Below are 24,413 nucleotides of genomic sequence, written 5' to 3'. Positions count from 1 at the left end.
AGAAAAATTTGGCAGTCGGCGCCTCGGGAACCCTATGGGACAGTTCTCTGTCCTATAGGATCACCATGAGTCGAAATCCAATGGCATTCTTTTTTAAGGCCTCTTGGCTTTCTGTCCCCTCCCCATCCCACCCAAGGATGGGTGGGATGGGATGTGGGAGCTCAAAACAGCCTACCTGGTTGGTAACTCCTAAGCATCCTTCAATACCCCTGATCTTGCCAAGCTGAGAGAAGTGCTGCTTCTTTAGCGCACCCGGAGCACATCAGGCATACTTGTGTTGTGACCTTAATTCATTGCTGTAGTTATCTGTTTCACTGTTTCGCCCACTAGACTGTGAGCTCCTGGAAGGCAAGAGCTTTGCTCTATTTATCTTTGTATTCTGGTGCCTAAGGCAGTGCTTGTCACTAAGTAAGAACTTGATAGGGTTTTGTGAATAGATTAAAGAAAGCTTGTGTTCTTTCTAGTAGGCAGTGGAATGTACAGAATCCATTCAGCTATATGACAGGCACTGTTCTAGGCTCTGGAGTTACAGCAGTGAAAAAAAAAGCAGATAAAAATCCCAGCTATCATGGAGCTTACATTCTAGTACAAGGAGACTGACTAACAAATAGGTAAAATGTGTAGAAGGTTAGTAATAAACCCACTGCCATTGAGTCGATTCCAACTCATAGTGACCCTATAGGACAGAGTAGAACTACCTCATAGGGTTTCCAAGGAGTGGCTGCTGGATTCAAACTGCCAACCTTTTGGTTAGCAGCCAGGCTGTTAACCACTGTGCCACCAGGGCTCCAGAACATTAGTAATAAGTGCCATGAAAAGAGAAATAGGGAACGCATTCTTTTATATAGAATGAAGGCCTTACTGAAAAGGCGACTTTCAAGAACTGAAGAGATGAAGGATTCAGATGATGAGGATCTGAAAGAAAGAGTGGACAGAAGGAACAGCAAGCACAAAGACTGTGGCAGGAAGAACTGCAAAGAAATCAGTGTGGCTGGAAGAGAGGAAGACAAGATAGTAAGGTGAGGAAGGGGTGTTGAAGACCGGTATACACTTATAGCTGCTTCAAGTCATTTTTGGAATAAGATAAAATAAGTACTGATTATAATGTAGTAAGTATAAACATTTTAGCAAGAAAGCTCTAGTCATTTAACAGGAAAATAAAAACTTTAATTCTACAAGTTATGGTATCCCCTAATTCAACTTCACTTTTGATGCAAACTCTGTATTCCTTTTTGCATAAACTAGATACACACTGTGGTGCCGAGTGCTTTATAAAGTGAATCTTTGTTTGCAGTTATTTCCTGTTATTACATCAGAGATGTGTTCCTTCCCTTTCCACAAAAACAACAACAGAAAGAAATCCACCAGAAGAAGCTGAAATCTCTCTTGCATACCACTCCAGCCACACTGGTCGCCTTGTTAGAATACCAGTAAAAGCCTAGTCAAAGTCCTAAACTTTGGGGCTTTGTTTCAGTATTTTCTGAACTCTGGAAAACCCCTTTTATTTATCAAATCCATGACAATGTGCCTTATATCCTGGGATTCACTTTTCACAGTTCATAGGTGGGAGAGTTTCGGTTACAGTGGTCAGAGAAAATTGCATGGATGCAGTTCCCACCGCACCCCATTGGTGTGATTTAAATGTCAGGTGTAGATTAAAATCTGGTGGTAGTATGGAGGACCAAATAAGAGGGGCACGTGGAATGCAGGCCAGTGAAATAGATCAGGCTTGCATTAATAAGGTTGGGGAGAGGGTTTAGGAAAGCATGGAGCAGAGTGGTGTCTCTGTCACAAAGGGAAGGAAGTCAGGAGGAGTGGATGCTGTCTGAGTTTGGGTGATGTTGAAGCAGGCTGTGCTTGTCCAAGAGGCAGCTGGAGATACGGCACCACACTCAGGATTGATGAATCTGGAAGTCATTATGTAGCGGCGAAACATTATGACATACTGGGAGTGCTAAAATGTGTAGACAGGACCACCCAGACAGACAGCTAGCTGAGCAAATTAAGGCTCCCAGAGGGCCGGAAGGAAAGTATGAGACGAAGCTGGGGAGTGTCTAGAGGGAAAGAAACCTAGGAGTGCTCAGATGCTAAGAATCAACATAGGGCCTCTATCAGGAGTGAGCCAGAGAATACTTACTTCAACAGCCTGGAACCTTACACACCAAACAGGTAATAACAGTTACCTTAGGGCAGGGCAGGAACTAGGGTAAAACAAGTGAGACACTTTGGTTGAAAAATTTAAGGAAACACTCACTTAAAAATTGCACCCTAGGCACCTCACCTCGCTCTACTTCCAGCCCTGCACTGAGGAGAGGAATGGAATGGGGAAAAGGATGAGGGTAAAGAAATACTTTCACTTTTTACTCTGAATATTTCTGTGTTGCCTGACTCTAGGATGGCTATTATCAGAAAAACGGAAAATAACAAGTGTTGGTGAGGAATTGGAGAAATTAGAACACTCATCCACTGCTGGTGGGAATGTAAAATGGTGCAGTCACTGTGGAAAATAGTTTGGTGGTTCCTCGAAAATGTTAAATATAGAATTACCACATGACTCAGCAATTCTGCTCCTAGGTATATACCCAAAAAAATTGAAAGCAAGAACTCAAACACTTGTACACCAATGTTCATTGCAGTTCAGTGTTCAATGAACATAACCAATGTTCATTGGTTATTTACCATAGCCAAAAGATGGAAACAACCCAGGTGTCCATCAACAGATGAATGGATAAATAAAATGTGGTATATCCGTACACATAAAGAGAAGTGAAGTTCTGATGCATGCTACAACGTGGATGAACCTTGAAAACATTGTGCTGAATGAAATAAACCAGATACAAAAGGACAAATATTGTATGATCTCACTTACATGAAATATCTAGAATAGATAAATGCATAGAGACCCAGGTTTATTAGTGGCTGTCAGGATTGTTGTGGGGAATGGGGAGTTACTGCTTAAGGGGTACTGAGTTTCTGTTAAGGGTGATGAAAAAAAGTTGGAAATGGATAGTGGTGACGGTTGAACCACATAATGTAATTAAGGTCACTGAATTGTATATGTAATGTAAAAGTGGTTGAAATGGCAATGTTTTTTCATACATATTTTACCACACACACACACACCCACACGCAAACCTTTTGTCTGGTTTTTGTCTGTGTGCCCTGATATACGACCCCAGCTTCCTTGCCATCAGGCTTCAAATTGTTTGGCAGAGCGTAGAAGGTAGGAGGAGAGAGAGCTGAATGTTTATTCCCCCCCACCAACACAGTACTTGTGGCTTCATTGTACTATTAGAGGCCCCTCTTTTGTGGCTCCAGCTCTTCTCCAGCTCACATAACATTTGTGCCTTCAAGCCTAAGGGTAGTAACAGCTTACTGATGTTGCCAGGCTCTGGGTGACCCACTGTACATTGTTGGTTGCCTTAACCCTACCCACAGCTCTGTAAATACACTCTATTGAATTCATGTTGGTTAAACCCTTTCGACTGTGCCATCTGTTTTCTGATAGGATCCTGACTCATGCAACCACGTATTCAGGCATTATAAGGGTTTAAAAATTGTTCAAAAAGAGATGTACGCAGGTAGAGAGTGCCGTTTGCCGCTTACAAAACTAAAGAACAAGTACTTGCAAGTGCCTCAGGTTCCGCATCTTTAAAACGGGTTTTTTGGCTGAAGATTAAATCAGATCACATCAAGTGGCCAGCTACACGAGTGCTCAATAACTATTTCCTAAAAAAACAAAAAACAAAACAAAATCCGCTGCTGTGGAGTCGATTCCGACCCGTAGAGACCTTGCAGCGACCCTGTTACCTGTTAGTCATTATTAGTAGGGAGCCCTGGGCGCAGTGGTTAAGCACTGGGCTGGCTGCAAACTGAAAGGTCGGCAGGTTCAAACCCAGTAGTTGCTCCATGGGAGAAAGATGTGGCAGTCCGCTTCTGTAAAGATTACAGCCTTGGAAACCCTATGCGGCAGTTCTACTTTGTCCTATAGGGTCTCTATGAGTGGGAATCAACTGGACGGCAAGGGTTTGGTTTTGGTTGCTAGCAAGAGTATAGAAATTAAAAATGTGTGCCTCCCACTCAGCTAGGAATTAAATAAATTCGTTGATTCAGAAAAAGAGAAAGAAAGCCAGGGGATAAGACGGAGGGAAACTGCTGGATATGGAAGATGCTTCTGATACCGTTTCTTGCATTCAAAGTATCTTAGTCTCCCTCACAGTGGGCGCAGGGACAAGAGGGGCGGAGCCATGGAACTGTGTTTTCACGAACGACAATTCAAAACAAATCCGTGGGATAAACCACGTGAGAAAGACGCCTTCCCAGGGAATCTAATTGCGAGCTCAGCGGTGGCTCCGCCCCGGCGGCTGGAGGCGCCACGGCATCTTCCCGCCTCTTTGCCCGCGGCGCACGTGGATGACGTTGCGAGCGCGCCATGATTCGAGGAACTCAGGCCGCGAGAGCCGCTTCCACGTGAGTATGGGCCGCTGGTCTTTTCCGTACAGCCCTTTGCCGGTCACCCAAACCTGACTCAGGCCCCTCTGGTATCCCCACCAGGCCGAGCTGCGTCTAGCTGGGGCCTGCGTGCCAGCTTTAGAGTAGGCGTCCGTTCGTGGGTTCGTGCGTGATTTTCGTAGACGCCCGACAGAGGCGGCCCCCCTCCCCCCATTTATTAATTCAATTGACAAATCTGTCGACCGACTACTTTGTGTCAGGTGCTGTGCTAGTCACTGGACATCCAACCGTGACCCAGACAAACCCTGGGCCGCACTCTTGGAGCTTACATTTCACTGGGATTGAGGTGATTCTTATGAAGGAATTATGGTATGGAGGATAACAGGCACCTCCTTTAGGAAAGGTGACTAGCATGGGATGGGGAACGCTAAGAGAAAGGGAGGAATCAAGACTGATCTGGCAGGAGTGTCAGTTACTGAAATGATGGAGACTGGCCTGAAGTGGGGGGAGAGGACATGGTAGGTGGCAGTGGTGGGAATCCAGAGTGCAGTCAGTCAAGTTTTTTTGTCTTTTTTTTTTTAGCCCCAGGTATTGCTAATTGAGCCCTGAAAGCAATCGACTGCTAACCTTAAGGTTGGCGGTTCAAAACCACCAGCAGCTCCGTGGGAGAAAAATGTGGTAGTCTGCTTCTGTAGAGATTTACAGCCTTGGAAACCCTATGGGGTCGGTATGAGTTGGAATCCACTCTACAGCAGTGGGTTTGGGTTGGTTTATTGCTCTGAGTCCGTGGGTTAAGCATTTGACTGCTAGCTGCATGGTTGGTGATTCTAAGCCATCCAGAGGTGCTTTGGGAGAAAGGCCTGGCGATCAGCTTCTGAAAAATCACTGCCTTGAAGACCCTATGGAGTGCAGTTCTACTCTGAACACATGGGGTCACTATAAGTCCGAATGGACTCCACTGCAATTTTTTTTTTTTTTTAAATTGTTCTAAGCCTTGGGAATTCAATGGAAATGAAGCCGCTACAGTCTCTGCCTACGGGGAGATTGTGTTCTAGTTAGGAAAAACAAAAAAACTAAACCTGTTGTCCTCCAGTCGATTCCGACTCATAGTGGCCCTATAGAACAGAGTAGAACTGCCCCATAGTGTTTCCAAGGAGTGGCTGGTGGGTGTGAACCACTGACGTTTTGGTTGGCAGCCGAGTGCTTTAACAAGCGTGCCACCAGGGTTTCGCTAGTTAGGAAGGTAGACAAGAAATAAATAAAAATACCAGATAGTGATGAAGTACTATTTAGAAAATTAAAATAGGACTATCTGATACTGGCTGCTTCAGAGTGGTTAGTCAAGGAAAGCCTTTCCAAGAAGGTAAATTTCAACTGAAAAGCTAAATAACAAGAAGGAGCTAGGCATGCAAATATCAGGGTGAAAAAAATGGATTCCAGGACAGAGCTTGGCAAGTTTGAAGAACAGAAAGGAACCACTTTGTGGGTAAGAAGGAGATTGGTGTGCGATAAGGTTGGAGAGGTAGGCAGTGGCCAGGTCATGTAAGCCAGGGTACTGAGTTGGGATTTTATACTGTGTGTGATGGGAAGCAATAATCTCATTTGTGCTGACTTGTGGCAAATGGATTGTGGTTGAGGGGGCTGGTCAAGAGGCCAATACGTTAGTCCAAGTGAGTGATGATGGTGGCTTGGAGTAGAGTGGTGATAGAAGAGGTAAAGAGAATTGGAGGGATTTGAGATATGTTTGGAAATAGCACAACTTGCCAATGGATTGGGTGTGGAAAGATGAGGAAAGAAGAATTAATGTTGACTTCTATGTTTTTTGCTAAGATGTGTTTACTAAAATGGGAAAGAGTAGAGGAACAGCAGATTTAGAGAAATGATAACTCAAAATTTCTGTTTTGGCTATAATAGACCATTTGTGGTGTTCTTGAAACAGCCATCATCCACGTGAAGGTGTCGTGTAAGCACTTGAATATGGTTGTCTGGAGTTTCAGGGTTGAATAAAGTCATGCAATACATTGGTGAATGGCTAGAACCATATGAAATTGCCATTTTTGGCCAAAAATGGTTGAATGCTGGCAGTTGTATTGGTTTAGTCTCTTAGATGGTATTTAAAGCCATGGGACTGGACAAAGTTACTTAGAGAAGAGCATGTAGAGAGAAGAGAAAGAAGGAGGCCCAGGAACGTTTAGAGGTTGGACAGAAGAGTAGGAACCAGCACAAGTGTCTGAGAAGGAGCAACCAGTAGGTAAGAGGAATATCAGGGGAGTATGGTGTCATTGAAGCCAAGAGAGGAAGGTGTTTCTGGAAGTAGGAAATGAATAGGTCATGTGCTGCAGAGATGTCAAGTACGGAAAGAACAGGTAAGTGACCTCTGGACTGGCAACGTCGCAATCCTTGGTGATCTTGACAGGAGTAGTCAAATGATTTATTCAGATGCTTATAATTAATTAATTTATTATAATTAATTAGGAGTAGTCAAAGAATTAATTCAGACACTTATAGTCATCCAAGTGCAGAGGTCAGGCCATGAGCGTCTTTCTCTCTTGCTTTGCTGGGAAGAGGTAGTGCACATCTGTGAGCCCTATGTGTGTGGTCATGGCTGAATGGCTGATGCTGAGGAGGGGCATCCCTGAGGGCTGGGGCAGCGAGGAGAGCATCCCAGAGGAGGGGAGGTCTGTATTCATCTTGGAGGATGGGGAAGCTTTGGATTGGGTGGCATAGGCATTCCAGGAGGGATGCAAAGGAGCAGATAGGAGGCCAGGCAGGGTTTGGTGAATAAAGCCAGGGTCCCGCTGAGAAGCTATGGAAATAATTGGGTATAAATATGGAAGGCCTTTCATTGTCAGGCTAAAGGCTTTGGATTTGTCTTGAGTTGGGACATGATATTAGGAAAGCACTGAGTAGAGGAAGCATCATTTGACTTTAGCGGTCTGGTTCAATCCAGCTCGTCCTCACTCCTAAAATGCTAGATTGATACCCATAGTCCCTTGGCCATAGCCACACCGGACCGGATACTTTCCCGTCTGTCTTAGTAAAATGTAAGCTCTATGAGGGCAGAAACCTTAGTTGGGCCTTAAGACCTCACCTGGGGCCCAGCAAATGTCAAGGAACATTTGTTGAGGATGCACCTGGACACCCTTCCCACATTTTCAAGGCCCACATTTTGCAGGACTAGTTAAAACCCCCAAGGTTGTTTTTTTTAGGTTACCCTTACTTATCTGAATACCCCTATTAACTCTTTTCCACCTCATCCCTACTGCTCCAAAGCTTCACCTGTCCTTGAAACTTGAAATCGGTTCAACAGATGGGCTATAGTTAGTGCTATTTTTTAGGAACCCTACTCATCTCTCTAGACAGGGGTATCTGCGGAGATGTCCCTGGTCCTTCGCTTCTATGTCCGTCCCTCTGGCCATGAGAGTGCAGCCTCTGGACACACTCGGAGGAAGCTGCAAGAGAAGCTGCCGGAGCTGCAGAGTGTCAAGACAGAGCTGTGCTACAATGTGAACTGGACAGGTTGGGCCCAGGTGTTGGATCCCTGGGGAGCTGCCCGGGTGCCGGGGGCAGTCTCAAGGTGTCCTCATCCTGTCTCCCTGCAGCTAAATCTCTCCCAAGCACTGAGGACATGAAGAAGCTACAGTGGCTATTTGGCTGCCCCTTACTGCTGGATGATGTCGCTCAGGAGTCCTGGCTTTGTCCTGGCCCCAGTGACCTGGTACTGGAGGTAGGGCCCAGGTGAGTGTCTCAGCCTGGAGCAACTTGTTCCAGCATGCCCTTCAGACACAACTGCCCAGCCCTTCCACATCCCTTCCTCTGCTTCCACCTTTGTGATTTCTGGGGAGATGCTTTTTTTTTTCCTTGCCTCCACCCTACCTCCCTGCCTAGGAAGCTGTGCACATGCCTTCCCCATTTGGGAAGATGCTTTTGAAGGCTGAGCTAGCTCTGGAGATGCTCTGGAAGTAAAACAAGTTGTGTTCTGAGAAGTTGTAATTGCAGCAGGTTTGATGCTTGGACAGTCATGGTTTGATTTGAGTGACCTTTGAAAGCCAGTTTCTTGGTGATTAGGCCTGACGCTGGAGGCCACTGGTGAGGCGGCTGAAGTGAGAGTCTGGCTAGACAGCAGGGTGCAGGATCCACCTTCCCAGGTGGCTCCAGATGGCCTGCCTGGGGCTCTCTGGTCCTAACCATCCCACCCACTCCTCAGGCTGAACTTCTCCACCCCAACATCCACCAACATCGTGTCGGTATGCCAGGCTGCTGGACTGGGGGCAGTGGATCGCGTGGAGACTACCCGGCGCTACTGGCTCTCGGTGAGGCAGTGGGGTGTCAGGAGGAAGAGGTGGTCCAGAGATGAGACGTTAGGTCCTAAGCTCTAGGGGAATAACAGGAGAAGCAGGGGGAATTCCTGTTTTGGGCCTGCCCTGTATGGTTATGCAGGATATTCACTGCCTGGGGGCACCTGGCCAAGGGGGAAAATGGGCAAAAATCCAGCCTGAGTTCCCGTTATTAACTTGTGCATCCTGACACAGACTCTGCCTGGAAGGAGCATCTTTTTCTAATCTGCACAGAGGTACCCGTGGGCTAGCAGTGGCTCAGTCCTGCAGGACTTGGAGGGCTGAGGGTGGACCATTTCACTCAGATCTTCACCTCTCTACCCTTTGCCATCTGTGTGTGTCTCTGCCCCAGTTTGCCTGCCCCCCTTCGGCTATGGTGAAGACTCTCGCTCTTGCTGCCCTGCATGACCGGATGACGGAGCAGTACTTCCCTCATCCCGTCCAGAGCTTCTCCCCTGACAACACCCCAGCACCCCTCAATGGCCCCATCGACATACTGGGTGAGGGCCGGTCTGCCCTGGAGAAGGCCAACAAGGAGCTAGGTGAGCCAGGGTCCCTCGGAGGAGAGGGAGGACCCAGGATATGCCAGTAGGTGCACTGAGCCCTGGAATGTGGTGCCTGAGTCCCACAGCTGTTCTGGGGTTTGTTTCCTAGGGCTGGCCCTAGACTCCTGGGACCTGGATTTCTACACGAAGCGCTTCCGGGAGCTGCAGCGTAACCCCAGCACCGTGGAGGCTTTTGACTTGGCCCAGTCCAATAGGTGGGAAGGAGTGGGCGTTTGGATGTCTGGGTCTGTGGAGGTCGGAAGGGAACGCCACAGGGTCCACCTACATGGCTCTCCCTCGGCTTAGAGGTCTCTCTGGGTCCATCCACCCAGTCGGTAGTCTACATTCAGATCTGGGTTTTATCTCTATTTTGGGTCTGGATAATCTACAGTGACAGAATGCTTGAAGATCATGCTTTTTGGAATAGATTTTGGCCTATTTAAGTACAAGTTGGCTATAGCTGTAGCTGTGAAATGTTGTTGGGTGCCACCGAGTTGATTTCGATTCATAGCAATCCCATGTAAGAGCACAGAACTGCCCCATAGGGTTTTCTAGGCTGTAATCTTTACGGGAGCCGACTGCCAGGTTTTTTTCCCGTGGAGCCGCTGAGTGGATCAAACTGCCAACTCTTTGATTAGCAACTAAGCTCTTGACTGGTGCACCACCAGGATTCCTTTGTTAAATAATATTAGATGTTAAATGCTGGTGTGAAGACATGGCAAGACCTGAGAAACGACTCCACGTTTCCTCCATCATCCCCTCCCCACGTCATCCTTGCAGCGAGCACAGCCGACACTGGTTCTTCAAGGGCCGGCTCCATGTGGATGGGCAGGAGCTGGCTCACTCGTTGTTTGAGTCCATCATGAGCACCCAGGCATCCTCCAACCCCAACAACGTTCTCAAGTTCTGTGACAACAGCAGGTGGGCTCTGCACTAGGTTGGGGTGGCCTCAGGCCTGAGGGAGAGGGCGCCCCAGGTGCTGGTTGGGTTGGTGGCAGATCCTAGGAAGGAAACAGGGTCCAGAATGGATGTGTCCACAGTGCAATCCAGGGAAAGGAAGTCAGGTTCCTGCGGCCCAAGGACCCTACACAGCCAAGCTGCTTCCAGGAACAGCAGGGGCTGAGGCACGTCGTCTTCACAGCAGAGACCCACAACTTCCCTACAGGTGACCTGGGTCCCCAGAAGTAGGAGAGATCACAGAGTAGGGTAGGGGAGGCTGGTTGTCCTTATTTCCGATGGGGGTGGTCAGAGATGGGGTCTGTCTCTGCGGTGCCCACACCTCTCCCCTGCTCTCTTCACAGGAGTAGCCCCTTTCAGCGGTGCCACCACGGGGACTGGGGGCCGGATCCGAGATGTCCAGTGCACAGGCCGTGGGGCCCATGTGGTGGCTGGCACTGCTGGCTATTGCTTTGGAAACCTGCACATCCCAGGTCTATCTCTTTTCCTCTCTGCCCACCTCCCCTTCCAGATTCCTTGTCTTGGCAGGTGCTGACACTGATCTCTGAGGTCAAAGGGTCATCTGGGTGCCTTTTCTTGGAAACAAGGGCTCTAGAGTAGATCACAAGGAGTGTAGTCCAGGGGAGGCCTAGGTTGCCAGCCTGGCATTGCAGAACCACAGTTTTATTTATAAAGAAAACGTGATGCTAAGTCGCTCTTATGACTGTCACTTGCCCTCCAAGTCTACTTTCTTAGAAAGTCTAACAAACTCTTCTCTTACAGGGAAGGCTTATGTGGGAGGTGAGAAACAAGACCATGCTTCATTGAAAGCTTTACACCACCCTAAAACGGAACTTCCTAGAACGAAACATTCTAACTGTGTAGGCGGACCTTGGTAGCTTGGACTCTTCCTCCATCTTCCATTTTTCCATCCATCCTAACTTTCTCCCTTCCTTCCCAGGTTACAGTCTGCCCTGGGAGGACCGGAGCTTTCCATATCCTGGGAACTTTGCCCAGCCGCTGGACGTTGCCATTGAAGCCAGTAATGGGGCTTCTGACTATGGCAATAAGTTTGGGGAACCAGTGCTGGCAGGTAAGGCTGGAGACTGTGGAGGGGTGATGGGCACCTAGTCCTGGAGGGGCTTGTGGGGTGGGAGGTAGGACCCAGGAGCTATGCAATTGGGTGAGTGTTGGGGGAGTCTGGGTGACTAGACACTGTCCCCACTTCCTGCTGTCCACTCTCTAGGCTTCTCCCGCTCCTTGGGCCTCCGGCTCCCTGACGGCCAGCGGCGTGAGTGGATCAAGCCCATCATGTTTAGTGGAGGAATCGGGGTCATGGAAGCCAAGCACATGAGCAAGGAGGCCCCAGAGCCAGGTAAGAGCCTGCCACCTGTCTCATGCAGCCAGCTTTCTCCCCAGCACATGGCAGCTGCAGGAGGGGGATTCAGGAAGCACTTCAGCTCTTTGGTTAGTTTTTAATCTCCTGGCTCAAGTCTCCTCTTCCAAAGACACATTTTCAAGGCAGGACAAGGCTCTATGCTAGCCAGGCAGTCTTCGTCTTTGTTGCCTCTGTCTCTTCCCTGGTTTACGTCTGCAGAACAAGGACCCCCCCTTGCACCACACCCTGTTGTTCTGGGTCACACCTTGTTAATTCAAGGTAGCCAGTGTTTATCTAGTACTTGCTGTGTGCCAGGGGCTTTATCTTAGAGCTCAGGTCAATCAAGCAAACATTTATTAAGCACTCTGTGTGCTGGGCGCTCTGGTGGAATCAAGATGAAGCCTAAATCATTGCCGTCGAGTTGATTCCGACTCATAGCAACCCTACAGGGCAGAGTAGAACTGCCCCATAGAGTTTCCAAGGTTGTAAATCTTATACAGAAGCAGACTGTCACATCATTCTCCTGCGGAGCAGCTGGTGGGTTCAAACCACTAACCTTTCAGTTAGCAGCCCAGTGCTTTAACCACTATGCTACCAGGACTCCTAGATACGGTCTAAACCCAAAAAACCAAACCTGCTGCCATTGAGTCCATTCCGACTCATAGCGGCCCTATACAGAACAGAGTAGAACTGCCCCATAGGGTTTCCAAGGAGCAGCTGGTGGATTGAAACTGCTGATCTTTTGGTTAGCAGCCAAGCTCTTAAACACTGCACCACCAGGGCTCCAGATAAAAGTCTAGGTTCTGTTTATTGAGTATATATATCGCAGTCATAGGTTCAAAATTAAAAAAGGCGAAAAAGATTTTACAGTAAAAACCCTCCTGCCCCCCAGCCACCAGTTCCCTTCCGTAGAGACAACGCTATTGATCAGTTACTTTTGTATCTTCCCAGGGGTGTTTTTTGCATAAATAAACCCTTGTGTATGTGTCCTACTTATTGAAGCAAATGGCGTATGTACACACTTTTTGAAAATAACCACTTTATTGAGATATAATTTATATACAATAAAGTTCACCCTTTTAAATTATTCAACCCACCTATTGCCATCAAGTTGAATTTCGACTCACAGCAACAGTATAGGACAGGGTAGAACTGCCCCTTAGGGTTTCCAAGGCTGTCGTCTTTATGGGAGCAGACTGTCAAATCTTTCTCCCCAGGAGCAGCTGGTGGGTTCAAACTGTCAACCTTTTGGTTACCAGCCGGGCACTTAACTGTCTGTGCCACCAGGGCTCCTCAGAGTATACAAGTCGGTGGTTTTTAGTATATTCACAAAGTTGTGCGTCAATCACCATTTACTTCTCTAACATTTTTTCATTACCCCAAAAAGAAACCCTGTACCTATTAGTGGTCACTCCCTATTCCCCCTCCCCTAGCCCCTGGAAAGCAATGATCTGCTTGCTTTTTCTTCGATTTGCATATTCGGGACATTCCTTATAAATGGAATCATACGATGTGGCCTTTTGTGACTGGCTGCCTTTCACTTAGTGTAACATTTTGAAGTTTCATCCATGTTGTACCATTTAACAGTACTTCATTCCTTTTTGTGGCTGAAGAATGTTCCATTGTATAAATATATGACATTTTGTTTATTCATTTTATTCGTCAGTTGATGGACTTTGAGCTGTTTCTACTTTTTGACTATTATGAATAACGCCGTTATTTATAGATAAATTTTTGTATGAACATGTTTTATGTTATCTTAGGTATATACCCAGGAGTGGAATTGTTGGGTCATAGGGCAACTACTGAACTTTTTTGAGGAACTGCCAGGCTGTTTTGCACAGCAGCTGCACCATTTTATATTTTCCCCAACAGTGTACGAGGGTTCCATTTCTCCACAGCCTCACCAGCACTTGTTATTTTTTGATTATAGCCGTCCTAGAGGGTGTGAAGTGGTATCCCATTGTGGTTTTGATTTGCTTTTCCCTGATGAATAATGATGTAGAGCATCTTTTCATGTGCTTGCTGCCCATTTCTATATCTTTTTTCGAGAAATATTTATTCAGCTCCGTTGCCCATCTTTAATGGGATTATTTGTCTTGTTATTGTTGAGTTGTAAGAGTTTTTTATGTATTCTGGATACAGGTTCCTTATCAGATGGATGATTTGCAAATATTTTCTCCCATTCTGCAGATTGTCTTTTCACTTTTGATGGTGTCCGTTGAAGCACAAGTTTTTAATTTTGATGAAGTCCAATTTATTTTTCTTTGGTTGCTTGTACTTTTGGTGTTGTTACCTAAGAAACCATTGCCTAATCCAGAGTCACAATGATTTACTGGCGTTTTTCTTCCAGTCGTTTTATAGTTATAGCTCTTACCTTTAGGTTTCTGATACATTTTGAATTAGTTTTTGTATTTGGCCTAAAGTAGGCTCCCATCTTCATTTGCCTGTGTGAATATCCCATTGTCCCGGCACCACTTATTGAAAAGACTTTTGTTTCCGCATTGAATGGTCCTTGCACTTGTTGAAAATCAGTTGACCATAAGCATATAGGTTTATTTCTGGATTCAATTCTCTTCCATTGGTCTTATGTCTCTCTTATGCCAATACCAAACTGTCCTGATTGCCATAGTTTTGTAGTAAGTTTTGAAATTGGGACATGTGAGCCTGCGAACTTTGTTCATCTTTTTCAAGATTGTTTTGGCTATTCTGACTCCCTTGCATTTCCATGTAAATTTTAGGCTCAGCTTGTCAATTTCTGCAGAAGGCAGCTGGGATTTTTATAGGGAATGCATTGAATCTGTAGATCAATTGGGGAGTATTGCCATCCTAACAATATTAAGTCTTTTGACTTGTGAACATGGGATGTCTTTCCATTTGTTTGGGTCTACTAAAACGTTTTGTAGTTTTCAGCGTACAACTCTTCCATTTGTATTACAAAGTTTATTCCTAAGTAATTTTTTTTTTTATGCTACTATAAATGGACATACACTGCATCTTGCTTTTTTCAGTTAGCAATATGTCTTGGAGATCATTTCATATTAGTATGTAATTCTCCTTTTTGGTGGCTTAATGTTTCTTAGAACCGATTCAGTGGCACCTAACAGGAAGTGTTCCATTGATATACCGTAATTTATTTAATCAGTTCTCTGTTGCTAACATTTAGATTATTTCCTGTTTTTTACCGACAAAAACAGTGCTGCAAAGTTTAATAATCTTGTACATATGTGATTTTTGTACTTGTGTGAATAAATCTCTCCTCGAAGTATATTTACCCAATCAAAGGATATGTGCATTTGTAATTTTGATTGATATTGTTTAATTGTCCTCTATAGAAGTTGTTCCATTTTACTCTCCCATCAGCCCAGTGGGAGTGTTGGAGGCCCTGCCCGCCTAACAGCAGCTTTCCTTTATCCTCATACTCCTTGCTGTAGAGGCCCCTGCTGGTGGCTTTCCCAGCATTCCAGTTCTGCCCTCCTTCCTTCCCCGCAGGCATGAAGGTTGTGAAGATTGGGGGTCCTGTCTATAGGATTGGAGTTGGGGGTGGAGCTGCTTCGTCTGTGCAGGTAAGTGGAATAGCTGAAGACACAGACTGTATAGTGTTCCTGGGCTCCGTGGGTGGGGTGTCAGAGCTCCCGGCCTCCCAGAGCTCTGCCTTGTGTTCCCCCAGGTGCAGGGAGACAATGCCAGTGACCTGGACTTTGGTGCTGTGCAGCGGGGAGACCCAGAGATGGAACAGAAGATGAACCGTGTGATCCGGGCTTGTGTGGAAGCCCCCAATGGAAACCCCATCTGCAGCCTCCATGACCAGGGCGCTGGTGGCAATGGTGAGGGAAGGGGCTGGGACAGGGGGCTGGGGCCTACCTACTCTGCCAGGTTTAGTTTAGGAAGGGGCATTGTAGATCTGCAGCCAGGGACCAGCTCTGTGCCCCTTTCTCCACCCACTCTGCATCCTGGGCAGATTCAGGGTGGGGGTGGAAGCCTTCCTTGCTGGGATGGTTGATGGTGATGAGTCAGCATGGTAGGGGCTTCTCTGGAGGCTGGGAGCTGCCCTCTGTGGGCCCGGCTCTGACTGGCCAGATGACCACCTCACTCTGCAATCTTCTCACCAGGCAATGTCCTGAAGGAGCTGAGTGACCCAGCTGGAGCCATCATTTACACCAGCCGCTTCCAGGTGCCTCTCCTCCCCTGAAGTCTGGTATTTCCCCACTCAGCAGCAGGGCTTCGAACCAGTTAGGTCCAGTTGGAACCCCTGCTGAGAATTTGCATTTCTAACAAGTTCCCTGGCAAGCTAATGCTGCTAGTTAGGGACGAATTCTGAGAACCACTAGTAGAACAGTGGTTCTCGAAATTTATTGTACAGAAGAATTACCTGGGGATCTTCTTAAAGTATACATTCTGATTCAGTATATCTGGGGTGGAAATGCAAATTCTCAGCAGGAGTTCGAACCCTGCTCTGCCAGCTCCAGCTGTTCCCACCCATCTTCTCATTCCCAGCAACTTCCTGAGACGACAGCGTGCCCACTAATCCTCCTTTTTTCTCCACCCCATGCATGTGCAGCTTGGGGACCCGACCCTGAATGCCCTGGAAATCTGGGGGGCCGAGTATCAGGAGTCAAATGCACTCCTGCTGAGGCCCCCTCACCAGGACTTCCTGTGTCGGGTCAGTGCCCGGGAACGCTGCCCGGCCTGCTTCGTGGGCACCATCACTGGAAATAGGAAAGTGAGTTCGCCCTGGGTTCAGTACAGGTTGAGCGGCCTAGGAATGGTCCCAAGGGACAATTGTCAAGGGAAAGAGGGGAGAGGAGGTGGATGGGAGACGGTGGCAGACATGTTGTGGGGGACAGGATGTAGGAGATGGGGAGGGGTAGGACCTCAACAGGGGAAGCCAAAAGAGGAGAGGAAAGCATTTCTGTCCTGATTCCTAGGGTTATTCACTGCTGGGGTTCTGTGTCTCCCTTTGGGTGGTGTTCCTGTGGGACATAGATAGTGCTGGTGGATGATCGGGAGTGTCCTGTGGGAAAAAGCGGCCAGGGGGACATCCCCTCAACGCCCCCTCCGACCCCGGTGGACCTGGAGCTGGAGTGGGTGCTGGGCAAGATGCCTCAGAAGGTAAGTGGGGCTGGGAAGGTGTTTCTGCCGTCTCTAACCCAGCCCTGCAGACTGCCCTTTACCCTACTCATGCTTTGCCTCCTGTGTCCCCCACTGTCTTCTCAGGTGCTCACGCTCCCTCGTCCCTGTTTCTGTGTTGCAGGAGTTCTTCTTCCAGAGACATCCCCCCGTGCTGCAGCCACTGACCTTGCCCCCGGGGTTGAGCGTGCGCCTGGCGCTGGAGCGGGTTTTGAGGCTGCCGGCTGTGGCTAGCAAGCGCTACCTCACCAACAAGGTCCTCCCTGCACCCCTCCTCTGCCCTCAGCCCTCTGCCTCCTTCCTGCCACCCATCTACCCCTGGCCTCTTGCCTTTGGGGACTGCTCTGAGGCAGGGCAGCCACCCTGATGGCCTGGTCTCCCTGCTGTCCCTCCTCTGAGTGGAGCTCTTCTCTCCATGTTGGGAGAGCCAGGCCTCCCGACACTCGTGGAGGACAGGGGGTGGAGTAGAGGAGCACATGCCTTCCCTGTCTCTTGCCCCCTTGCCAACCCCCCAACCCCCATCCCATAGGTGGACCGCTCCGTGGGCGGCCTGGTAGCCCAGCAGCAGTGTGTCGGGCCGCTGCACACTCCTTTGGCAGACGTAGCAGTTGTAGCACTTAGTCACCAGGAGCTGGTGGGGGCCGCCACGGCCTTGGGGGAGCAGCCAGTCAAGAGCCTGCTGGACCCCAAGGTCGCTGCTCGACTGGCCGTGGCAGAGGCCCTCACCAACTTGGTGTTTGCTCTAGTCACTGACCTCCGGGTGAGTACCCCAGCTCCTGCCGTGGAACCCAGGCCTTTGGGACACTTCCACGTCCAGTGTCTACTTACCCTCCCGCCCTTCATGCTCATGACCACCTAGTCCCTCTACCACCCCCGACTGCACATCTCTCTTCTCCTCTCATGCCATGTCTCCGCCTCCCAGGATGTAAAGTGCAGTGGGAACTGGATGTGGGCAGCCAAGCTCCCAGAGGAGGGTGCCGCTCTGGCCGACGCCTGTGAAGCTATGGTGGCAGTGATGGCTGCCCTGGGCGTGGCAGTGGACGGTGGCAAGGACTCCCTCAGCATGGCTGCCCGCGTGGGCACTGAGACCGTGAGGGCTCCCGGTGAGGCCCAGGGCCACAGGGAGGGGGTGAGGAACGGCGGGGCTGGCGTCTACTCTCTTTTACTCTTCCTGGCTCTGCAGGATCACTGGTCATCTCAGCCTATGCTGTGTGTCCAGACATCACAGCCACTGTGACCCCAGACCTCAAGCATCCTGGAGGGAGAGGTATGGTTCTTCTCCCTCCTCACTGCACTGTGTATTCAGAGTATAATCCCTTGCTTGGTGTCTGTGGTGTGAGCACTGGGCCCCGTTGTGCTTTCTGGGACTGGGGGTGGGTGAGGTCTCACCGCAGGCTGGGAGCTACAGTGCTTGTGAGTCCTGAGCTGTCCATCTCCCTCCCCGCTGCCTTGTCTCCCCAGGTCATCTGCTCTATGTGCCTCTGATCCCTGGCCACCACCGCCTGGGGGGCACGGCTCTGGCCCAGTGCTTCTCCCAGCTTGGGGAGCAGCCCCCCGACCTGGACCTTCCTGAGAACTTGGTGCGTGCCTTCAGCATCACCCAAGGGCTGCTGAAAGGTGAGTGAGGCCCCGCGGATGGTGGAGCCCATGGTGCCAGGCATGTTATGTGGCAGGCGTTCCTTAGTTGAGTGTGTAAGGTGAGAGCAGAGAGAGCTGAGGCCCTTCCCTCTGGCGCTCTGGGTCCACATTCTCACACACTCCACCTGACTCTCCAGAAGGTGGAGTGGGGCCATCAGGTTTGGGCCTTGAGGTTGCTGAGCTTTTTTCTCCCTCCAGGCTGCCTTCTCTGCTCAGGCCATGATGTCAGCGATGGGGGTCTCATCACCTGCCTACTAGAGATGGCCTTTGCTGGGAATTGTGGGATAGAGGTGGACGTGCCTGCCCCTGGGGTCGATGGTGAGGACCTGTGGTCTGGGCTCTGGCCTAGGTTGCCTTCCCCACTCCTGCGTCTTCAGCAGCAGCTCACCATGCAGATCCTGTCCTATTTAAGAACAGCATGTCTCCCAGCCCCCTTCTCCCTGAGTTCCGTGCTGCCTTCCCTGGTCACTGAACCACATGGCACCACCATGCTCCTGGCTGCACCCCTCTGACACCTCCTGCAGCACCTGGTGCGACGTGTGATCCCACTCCCCCAGCCCTCACTCCACCCCTGACCCTTGGCCTCGACCATACCCTCCTGACTCCCTCCGATTCCCTGGCAGCCCCCCAGTCACCCTGACCCCCCATTGTTCGCAGTGCTGCCTGTGCTGTTTGCTGAAGAGCCAGGCCTGGTACTGGAGGTGCAGGAGCCCAACCTGGCCCACGTGCTGAAGTGTTATCAGGAGGCTGGCCTGCACTGCTTAGAGTTGGGCCACACGGGTGACGCTGGGCCCCACGCCATGGTGAGGAAGTGAGGGAGAGGGCAGTGGGCACCCAGGGTGGGGAGGCAGTGGGGGGTTCATGTCTCGGCCAGCCTGGTGTGGGGTGGCATTGGGCACCCTTTCTCTGAGCCCTGAATCCGCCCCTCTCTTAGGTACGGGTGTCAGTGAACGGGGCTGTGGTTCTGGAGGAGCCTGTTGGGCAGCTGCGAGCCCTCTGGGAGGAGACGAGTTTCCAGCTGGACCGCTTGCAGGCAGAGCCGCTCTGTGTGGCACAGGAGGAACAGGGGCTGAGGGAGCGGACAGGGCCCAGCTACTGCTTGCCCCCCACCTTTCCCAAAGCTTCTGTGCCCCGGGAGCCTGGTGAGGGAGTGTGTGGCTTCCTGGGGACACTGGGTCTGGAGCCCAAGGCCTGGGTGTCTGGGCCTTCCCTAGAAAAGGTGCCAGGGTGGTTGGGGTGGGAAAGTAGCCATGCTTTCTTGTCCTCCAGGTGGTCCTGCCCCCCGAGTCGCCGTCTTGCGAGAGGAGGGTAGTAACGGAGACCGGGAGATGGCCGATGCCTTCCATTTGGCCGGGTTTGAGGTCAGCAAGGTGGCTGAGCAGAGCTGGGGGCAGCGCTTCAGCCTCAGGCCATGTGTCTTCTGACACCCCTTTCCCGTCCTGCCAGGTGTGGGATGTGACCATGCAGGATCTCTGCTCTGGGGCCATCAAGCTGGACACCTTCCGGGGCGTGGCCTTCGTGGGTGGCTTTAGCTACGCAGACGTGTTGGGCTCTGCCAAAGGTCAGCCTGCAGTCTTCTCCCACTCCTTCCCACACGTTCCTCAGCTCCCTGCTTCCTGGCTGGGAATTGGCCTCTCCCCTCCACATACCCTGGAGAGAGTGGAACATTTGTTCTGGGCCAGATGCCAGCAGAGGGCCTACAAGTAATGTAAATAAGGCAGGTGGGCTGGTGGTGTGCCAGCCTGGAGTGCACATGGCCTGTCTCAAGGGGCAGCCGCTCCTCAGCTCCCACAGATCACCCTGCAGGGAAGGTGGCTCAGCAGGTCCAGGTCTGTCTTTCAAGAGAAGCCAAAATTCCAGATGTTTATATGAAATCTTATTTTTAAATGTTAGACATCTGTTTCTGGGTGACACAAACAGTTAAGCACTCAACTACTAGCTGAAAAGTTGGAGGTTGGAACCCGCCCAGAGAAGCACTATGGAAGACAGGCCTGGCGATCTGCTTCCAAAAGGTCATAGTCTTGAAAACCCTATGGCGCAGTCTACTCTGACACACATGGGGTTGCCATAAGTTGGAATCGACTCAACAGCAGCTAACAACGACAACAAAAATAAATGCTAGGCAACTAAAGATTTTTTATTTGGGGCAAACCAGAAACTTACTGTGGGCCATCTCTGACCCAAGAGTAGGCAACATCTGATTTAAGCAAATAAACCCCTTACTCCCTGTGTACTTGCCCTGAGCTCTGCAGAAGGAGGCCCTGGGGAGATGTAGCAGTGATGTGGGGAGGGGAAGGCAGCCGTCCCCTTCCACTTCCTGCTCCCCCTGCTCTGCGGCCTTCTAGGTCTCACACTCACTTGCCTGTTCCCTCCCAGGGTGGGCAGCGGCTGTGACCTTTCATCCCAAGGCCGGGGCTGAGCTGAGGCGCTTCCGGAAGCGGCCAGACTCCTTCAGCCTGGGCGTCTGCAATGGCTGTCAGTTGCTGGCCCTGCTGGGCTGGGTCGGGGGCGACCCCAACAAGGAGGCTGGGGAGATGGGCCGTGACCCCTGGCCAGCCCAGCCGGGCCTCCTGCTGCGCCACAACCTGTCTGGGCGCTATGAGTCTCGCTGGGCCAGCGTGCGTGTCGGGCCCGGGCCGGCCCTGATGCTGCGAGGGATGGAGGGCGCAGTGCTGCCCGTGTGGAGCTCCCACGGGGAAGGTCAGGACCCAGCATGGGATGGGGGAGGGTCTCGGGGTGAGGGATGGGTTGGGGGCTTGAAGGAACTTGACTCTCACTTCTCTTCCCTTCCCTTCCAGGCTACATGGCATTTTCTTCCCCGGAACTCCAAGCCCAGATCGAGGCCAGGGGCTTGGCTCCACTGCACTGGGCAGATGATGATGGGAACCCCACGGAGCAATACCCCCTGAACCCCAATGGCTCCCCAGGGGGCGTGGCTGGCATCTGTTCCCCTGATGGCCGCCACCTGGCACTCATGCCTCACCCTGAGCGGACTGTGAGACCCTGGCAGTGGGCATGGCGGCCCCCTCCGTTTGACTCTCTGACCACCTCCCCCTGGCTCCAGCTCTTCATCAATGCCCGAAACTGGGCCCAGGAAGAAGGCTGCTGAGCAGGCCGGGAAGGCTCCCAGGACTCATGTTTGTCCTCAAGGTGTCTGTTACTCTCGCCCAACCCCCCACCCCCCATCACCTGCAGAAGTCCCTCTGTATTTCTGAATCTGTCTTGGACAGACAAGGACCAAAATGCCAAAAGTGGCAGTTGATTTTATAACCTGCCCACTTTTGCCTGTTTTCAGTTGCCCTGCTCTAACATATTTTGTCCTTCTGTGGGCCCAGGAAGCAGCAGGAGGTTCAGAGCAGAAGTTAGGTTGCATCACAGGGAGGGTCCCATCCTATAGGCCCCACTTCACCCATTAACCGCCACTTGCCTAACGTCCCTCATCTGGTTGTGAGGGATGCTTTATGCCGTCTCTTTTTCATTGGACTTTATGGGATGGGCAAGCCAGCCCCTCAGAACCGCAGGGTTCTCATCTGAAAAATGGCAGAAGCTTTCTGGGTTTTTCTTCTGAAATGCCGTGCTGTGCTAAGTATAAGGGATTGTTTCTCTGACAGGGTCTCTGGCTGTCTCGGGGCTGCCGTGGCCCTGGCCTCTGAACTCAGCATCCTGAGTTTTGCTTCTCCTAGGTTAGCAGCTCCCGTTCTGACAAGGTGGTTAGTGCCCTCATCCCTTGAACTAAACCTTTGGCATGTATGAGTACTACCTCTTCATTCACCAGACCCCAGACACCGTCATTGCCCCCAGGGAGTTTATGGTCCAGTGGAATAAAGTGTTAGCCGTGTGTATGTGCTAGGCATTTTGTATGTATCTAAATTATTTCTCATAACTGAGCAAGGTATTTAATAGCCCTTTCTACAGAGGAAGAAGTAAGGTTAAATAAATTGTCTAGGGTCACACAGCTTGTAAGTGGAGAGCCAGGATTTGATTTGGGGCTGACTCCCAAGGCCGTTGCTTACCCATGCTGCATTTCCTTACCACCATCATGCTGTCCTATGTTCTTGAAGCAACATTATCAAATTCTCACTGACAGTTGTGTTATCTCCTGTGTCCATTGCTTCCTGTGTGTGTGTGTGTGTGTGTGTGGTCACTTCTCGTGGCTTTTGTTTTGCAAACTCAAGACAGTTTGCCTCCTAGTAAATTTATGTAGCTCAGCATCTTGGTTAGAGAAGTTTCCCTGAGAAGGGAGACTACAATCTCAGATCCCTGAGGGCACCAGGGCCTGGCCTGGTCGGGAGCTAAGCACGTGTCCTAGGAGTGAGTGCCCCCCACCCCGGGACAGACTGATAATAAATTATAGATATGGCATCCTGGGTGGTGCAGACAGCCAGAAAGTTGGAGGCTGAGTCCACCTAGAGGCACCTCAGAAGAAACATCATGATCTGCTTCCCCAAAAAGTCAGTTATTGAAAACCCAGTGGAGCACTGTTCTACTCTGACACGTGGGATTGCCATGAGTTGGAATTAACTATGGCAACTGGTTTTTAAAATTACAGATGTGGAGGAAATGCTATTTCAGATTTTTTTCTCTTGCTTTCCCACCTTCTGCAGTGGAGCTAGTAAGGATAATTTTTGACATTTGAACATCACCTTCTGACCCTGGGAGATAATTTCAGATGTATAATTTTGGGGCTGATACTAAGGCTTAGATGTAAAGTTTACCAAGTGTTTTATGCAAAAGCAGGAGAGGATATGAGGTAGCCTGATGGCTGTGATGGGTAAACTAAGGCATTTTGCTGCATTTTATAGGTGGAGCCATTTGTGGTTTGACACTTCACTCTGGCCAAGCAAGACCCACCCTTCCCAGCTACAGGCAAGACCAAGTCCACGCTTCCTCTTACCCTAATTTTATCCAGCATGTACACAACTCTGGCCTTCCTGGCCTCTAACCCACGGCCTATCACTTCCCACCCCTCCCACAGGGCCCTCTAGCAAATTCCCCTCTGGTTCATTCTCTACTCCCTGACGTAATGGTAAACCTGCTGTCGTCAGAAAATCACTTCTTCCACAATCCCTCCAAGCAGTGGCTTTTTTTTCTCTCAAACCTCACATTTCTCAGGTTTCTAAGGCTGAGGAATTGGAGTTGGGATCTTCCCTGTACCACGTCCAGATTATTATCTACCCACCCCCTTGGGAAGAAAATCTTGCACATTTTAGACTAACGCCGTTCTGTATCACCTCCAGCCCTTCATTTGTGTTCTGTCTTCCCCATCATGCCCTGAGGAAGAGATTGCCAGTTGTTCCCCAATATCTGATTCCTCTCTCTAGAAAGAGAACCCTTAGTATTTTAGCTGGGCATGTGGCTGTTCAAAATAAAGATGACATCTCCCAGCTTCCCTTGCAGTTATGACAAATTCTGGCCAATGGGAGAGAAAATGACAACTTCAGGAGTTCTTCAAGGAAGGGTGAATGCTTTTCAACCTTTCTTCCTTCGTGCTATTTGGAATGCAGACATAATGGCTGGAACTCCAATAGCCATCTTGGATCATGAAGAACCCGTGGGGATGGATACCATGCAGAGCAGAATAACAAGATAGAAGACAGGGTCTCTTGAAACGAGTGCCATATGAGCCCTGGATAGGCTATCTCTGTATGTCTTTAGTGTGTGAGACAAACCTCTTTGTTGGTGGGTGCCATCGGTCGATCTTCACTCATAGCGACACCATATGACAGAACTGCCTCACAGGTTTTTTTTCGCAGTAATCTTTTAAGGAAGCAGATCTTCCTCCCGCAGAGCAGCTAGGTGGGTTCAAACTGCCAATCTTTCAGTTAGCAATGGAGCTCTTTTTTTTTTTTTTTTGTGCTTTAAGTGGAAGTTTACAATTCAAGTTAGTCTCATACAAAAATTTGTACACACCATCCAATGGAGGCAGCCTCTGCTCGATGTCTGCCAATCCCTTGAAGGGCCTCAATATTGTGAGATCGTCTGTATTTTTCAAGGGAG

The 24,413-nt window shown here is 49.9% G+C and overlaps 1 protein-coding gene across 1 annotated transcript; it reads left to right on the top strand.

Moving 5' to 3' along the window:
• Window positions 1-7,814: 7,814 nt before the first annotated feature.
• Window positions 7,815-21,525, top strand: PFAS (phosphoribosylformylglycinamidine synthase). The gene is made up of 27 exons (XM_004376208.2): window positions 7,815-7,971; window positions 8,055-8,190; window positions 8,660-8,765; window positions 9,142-9,331; window positions 9,444-9,549; window positions 10,115-10,255; window positions 10,375-10,499; window positions 10,636-10,764; window positions 11,232-11,363; window positions 11,517-11,645; window positions 15,141-15,214; window positions 15,319-15,475; window positions 15,761-15,822; window positions 16,210-16,371; window positions 16,635-16,760; window positions 16,903-17,034; window positions 17,308-17,538; window positions 17,701-17,881; window positions 17,962-18,045; window positions 18,240-18,395; window positions 18,615-18,734; window positions 19,074-19,219; window positions 19,351-19,558; window positions 19,686-19,777; window positions 19,863-19,977; window positions 20,793-21,116; window positions 21,215-21,525. Exons 1-27 carry the CDS (start codon window positions 7,830-7,832, stop codon window positions 21,523-21,525), a joined length of 4,017 nt encoding a protein of 1,338 aa, XP_004376265.1. The 5' UTR covers window positions 7,815-7,829.
• Window positions 21,526-24,413: the final 2,888 nt, after the last annotated feature.

The sequence above is a fragment of the Trichechus manatus genome, unplaced genomic scaffold (genome assembly GCF_000243295.1).
Source record: "Trichechus manatus latirostris isolate Lorelei unplaced genomic scaffold, TriManLat1.0 scaffold00040, whole genome shotgun sequence".
Taxonomy (NCBI): Eukaryota; Metazoa; Chordata; class Mammalia; order Sirenia; family Trichechidae; genus Trichechus; species Trichechus manatus.
The sequence above is the reverse complement of the archived record's forward strand: the minus strand, read 5'-3'. Positions and strand labels throughout refer to the sequence as shown.

What these genes read in the sequence shown, in the direction of transcription:
- PFAS (XM_004376208.2), top strand. Translation starts at nt 7,830, where the DNA reads ATGTCCCTGGTCCTTCGCTTCTATGTCCGTCCCTCTGGCCATGAGAGT. An exon ending in GAAGGCCAACAAGGAGCTAG is followed by an intron (nt 9,332 to 9,443) that starts GTGAGCCAGGGT and finishes TTTGTTTCCTAG; the next exon opens with GGCTGGCCCTAGACTCCTGG. An exon ending in ACGCTGGGCCCCACGCCATG is followed by an intron (nt 19,220 to 19,350) that starts GTGAGGAAGTGA and finishes CCCCTCTCTTAG; the next exon opens with GTACGGGTGTCAGTGAACGG.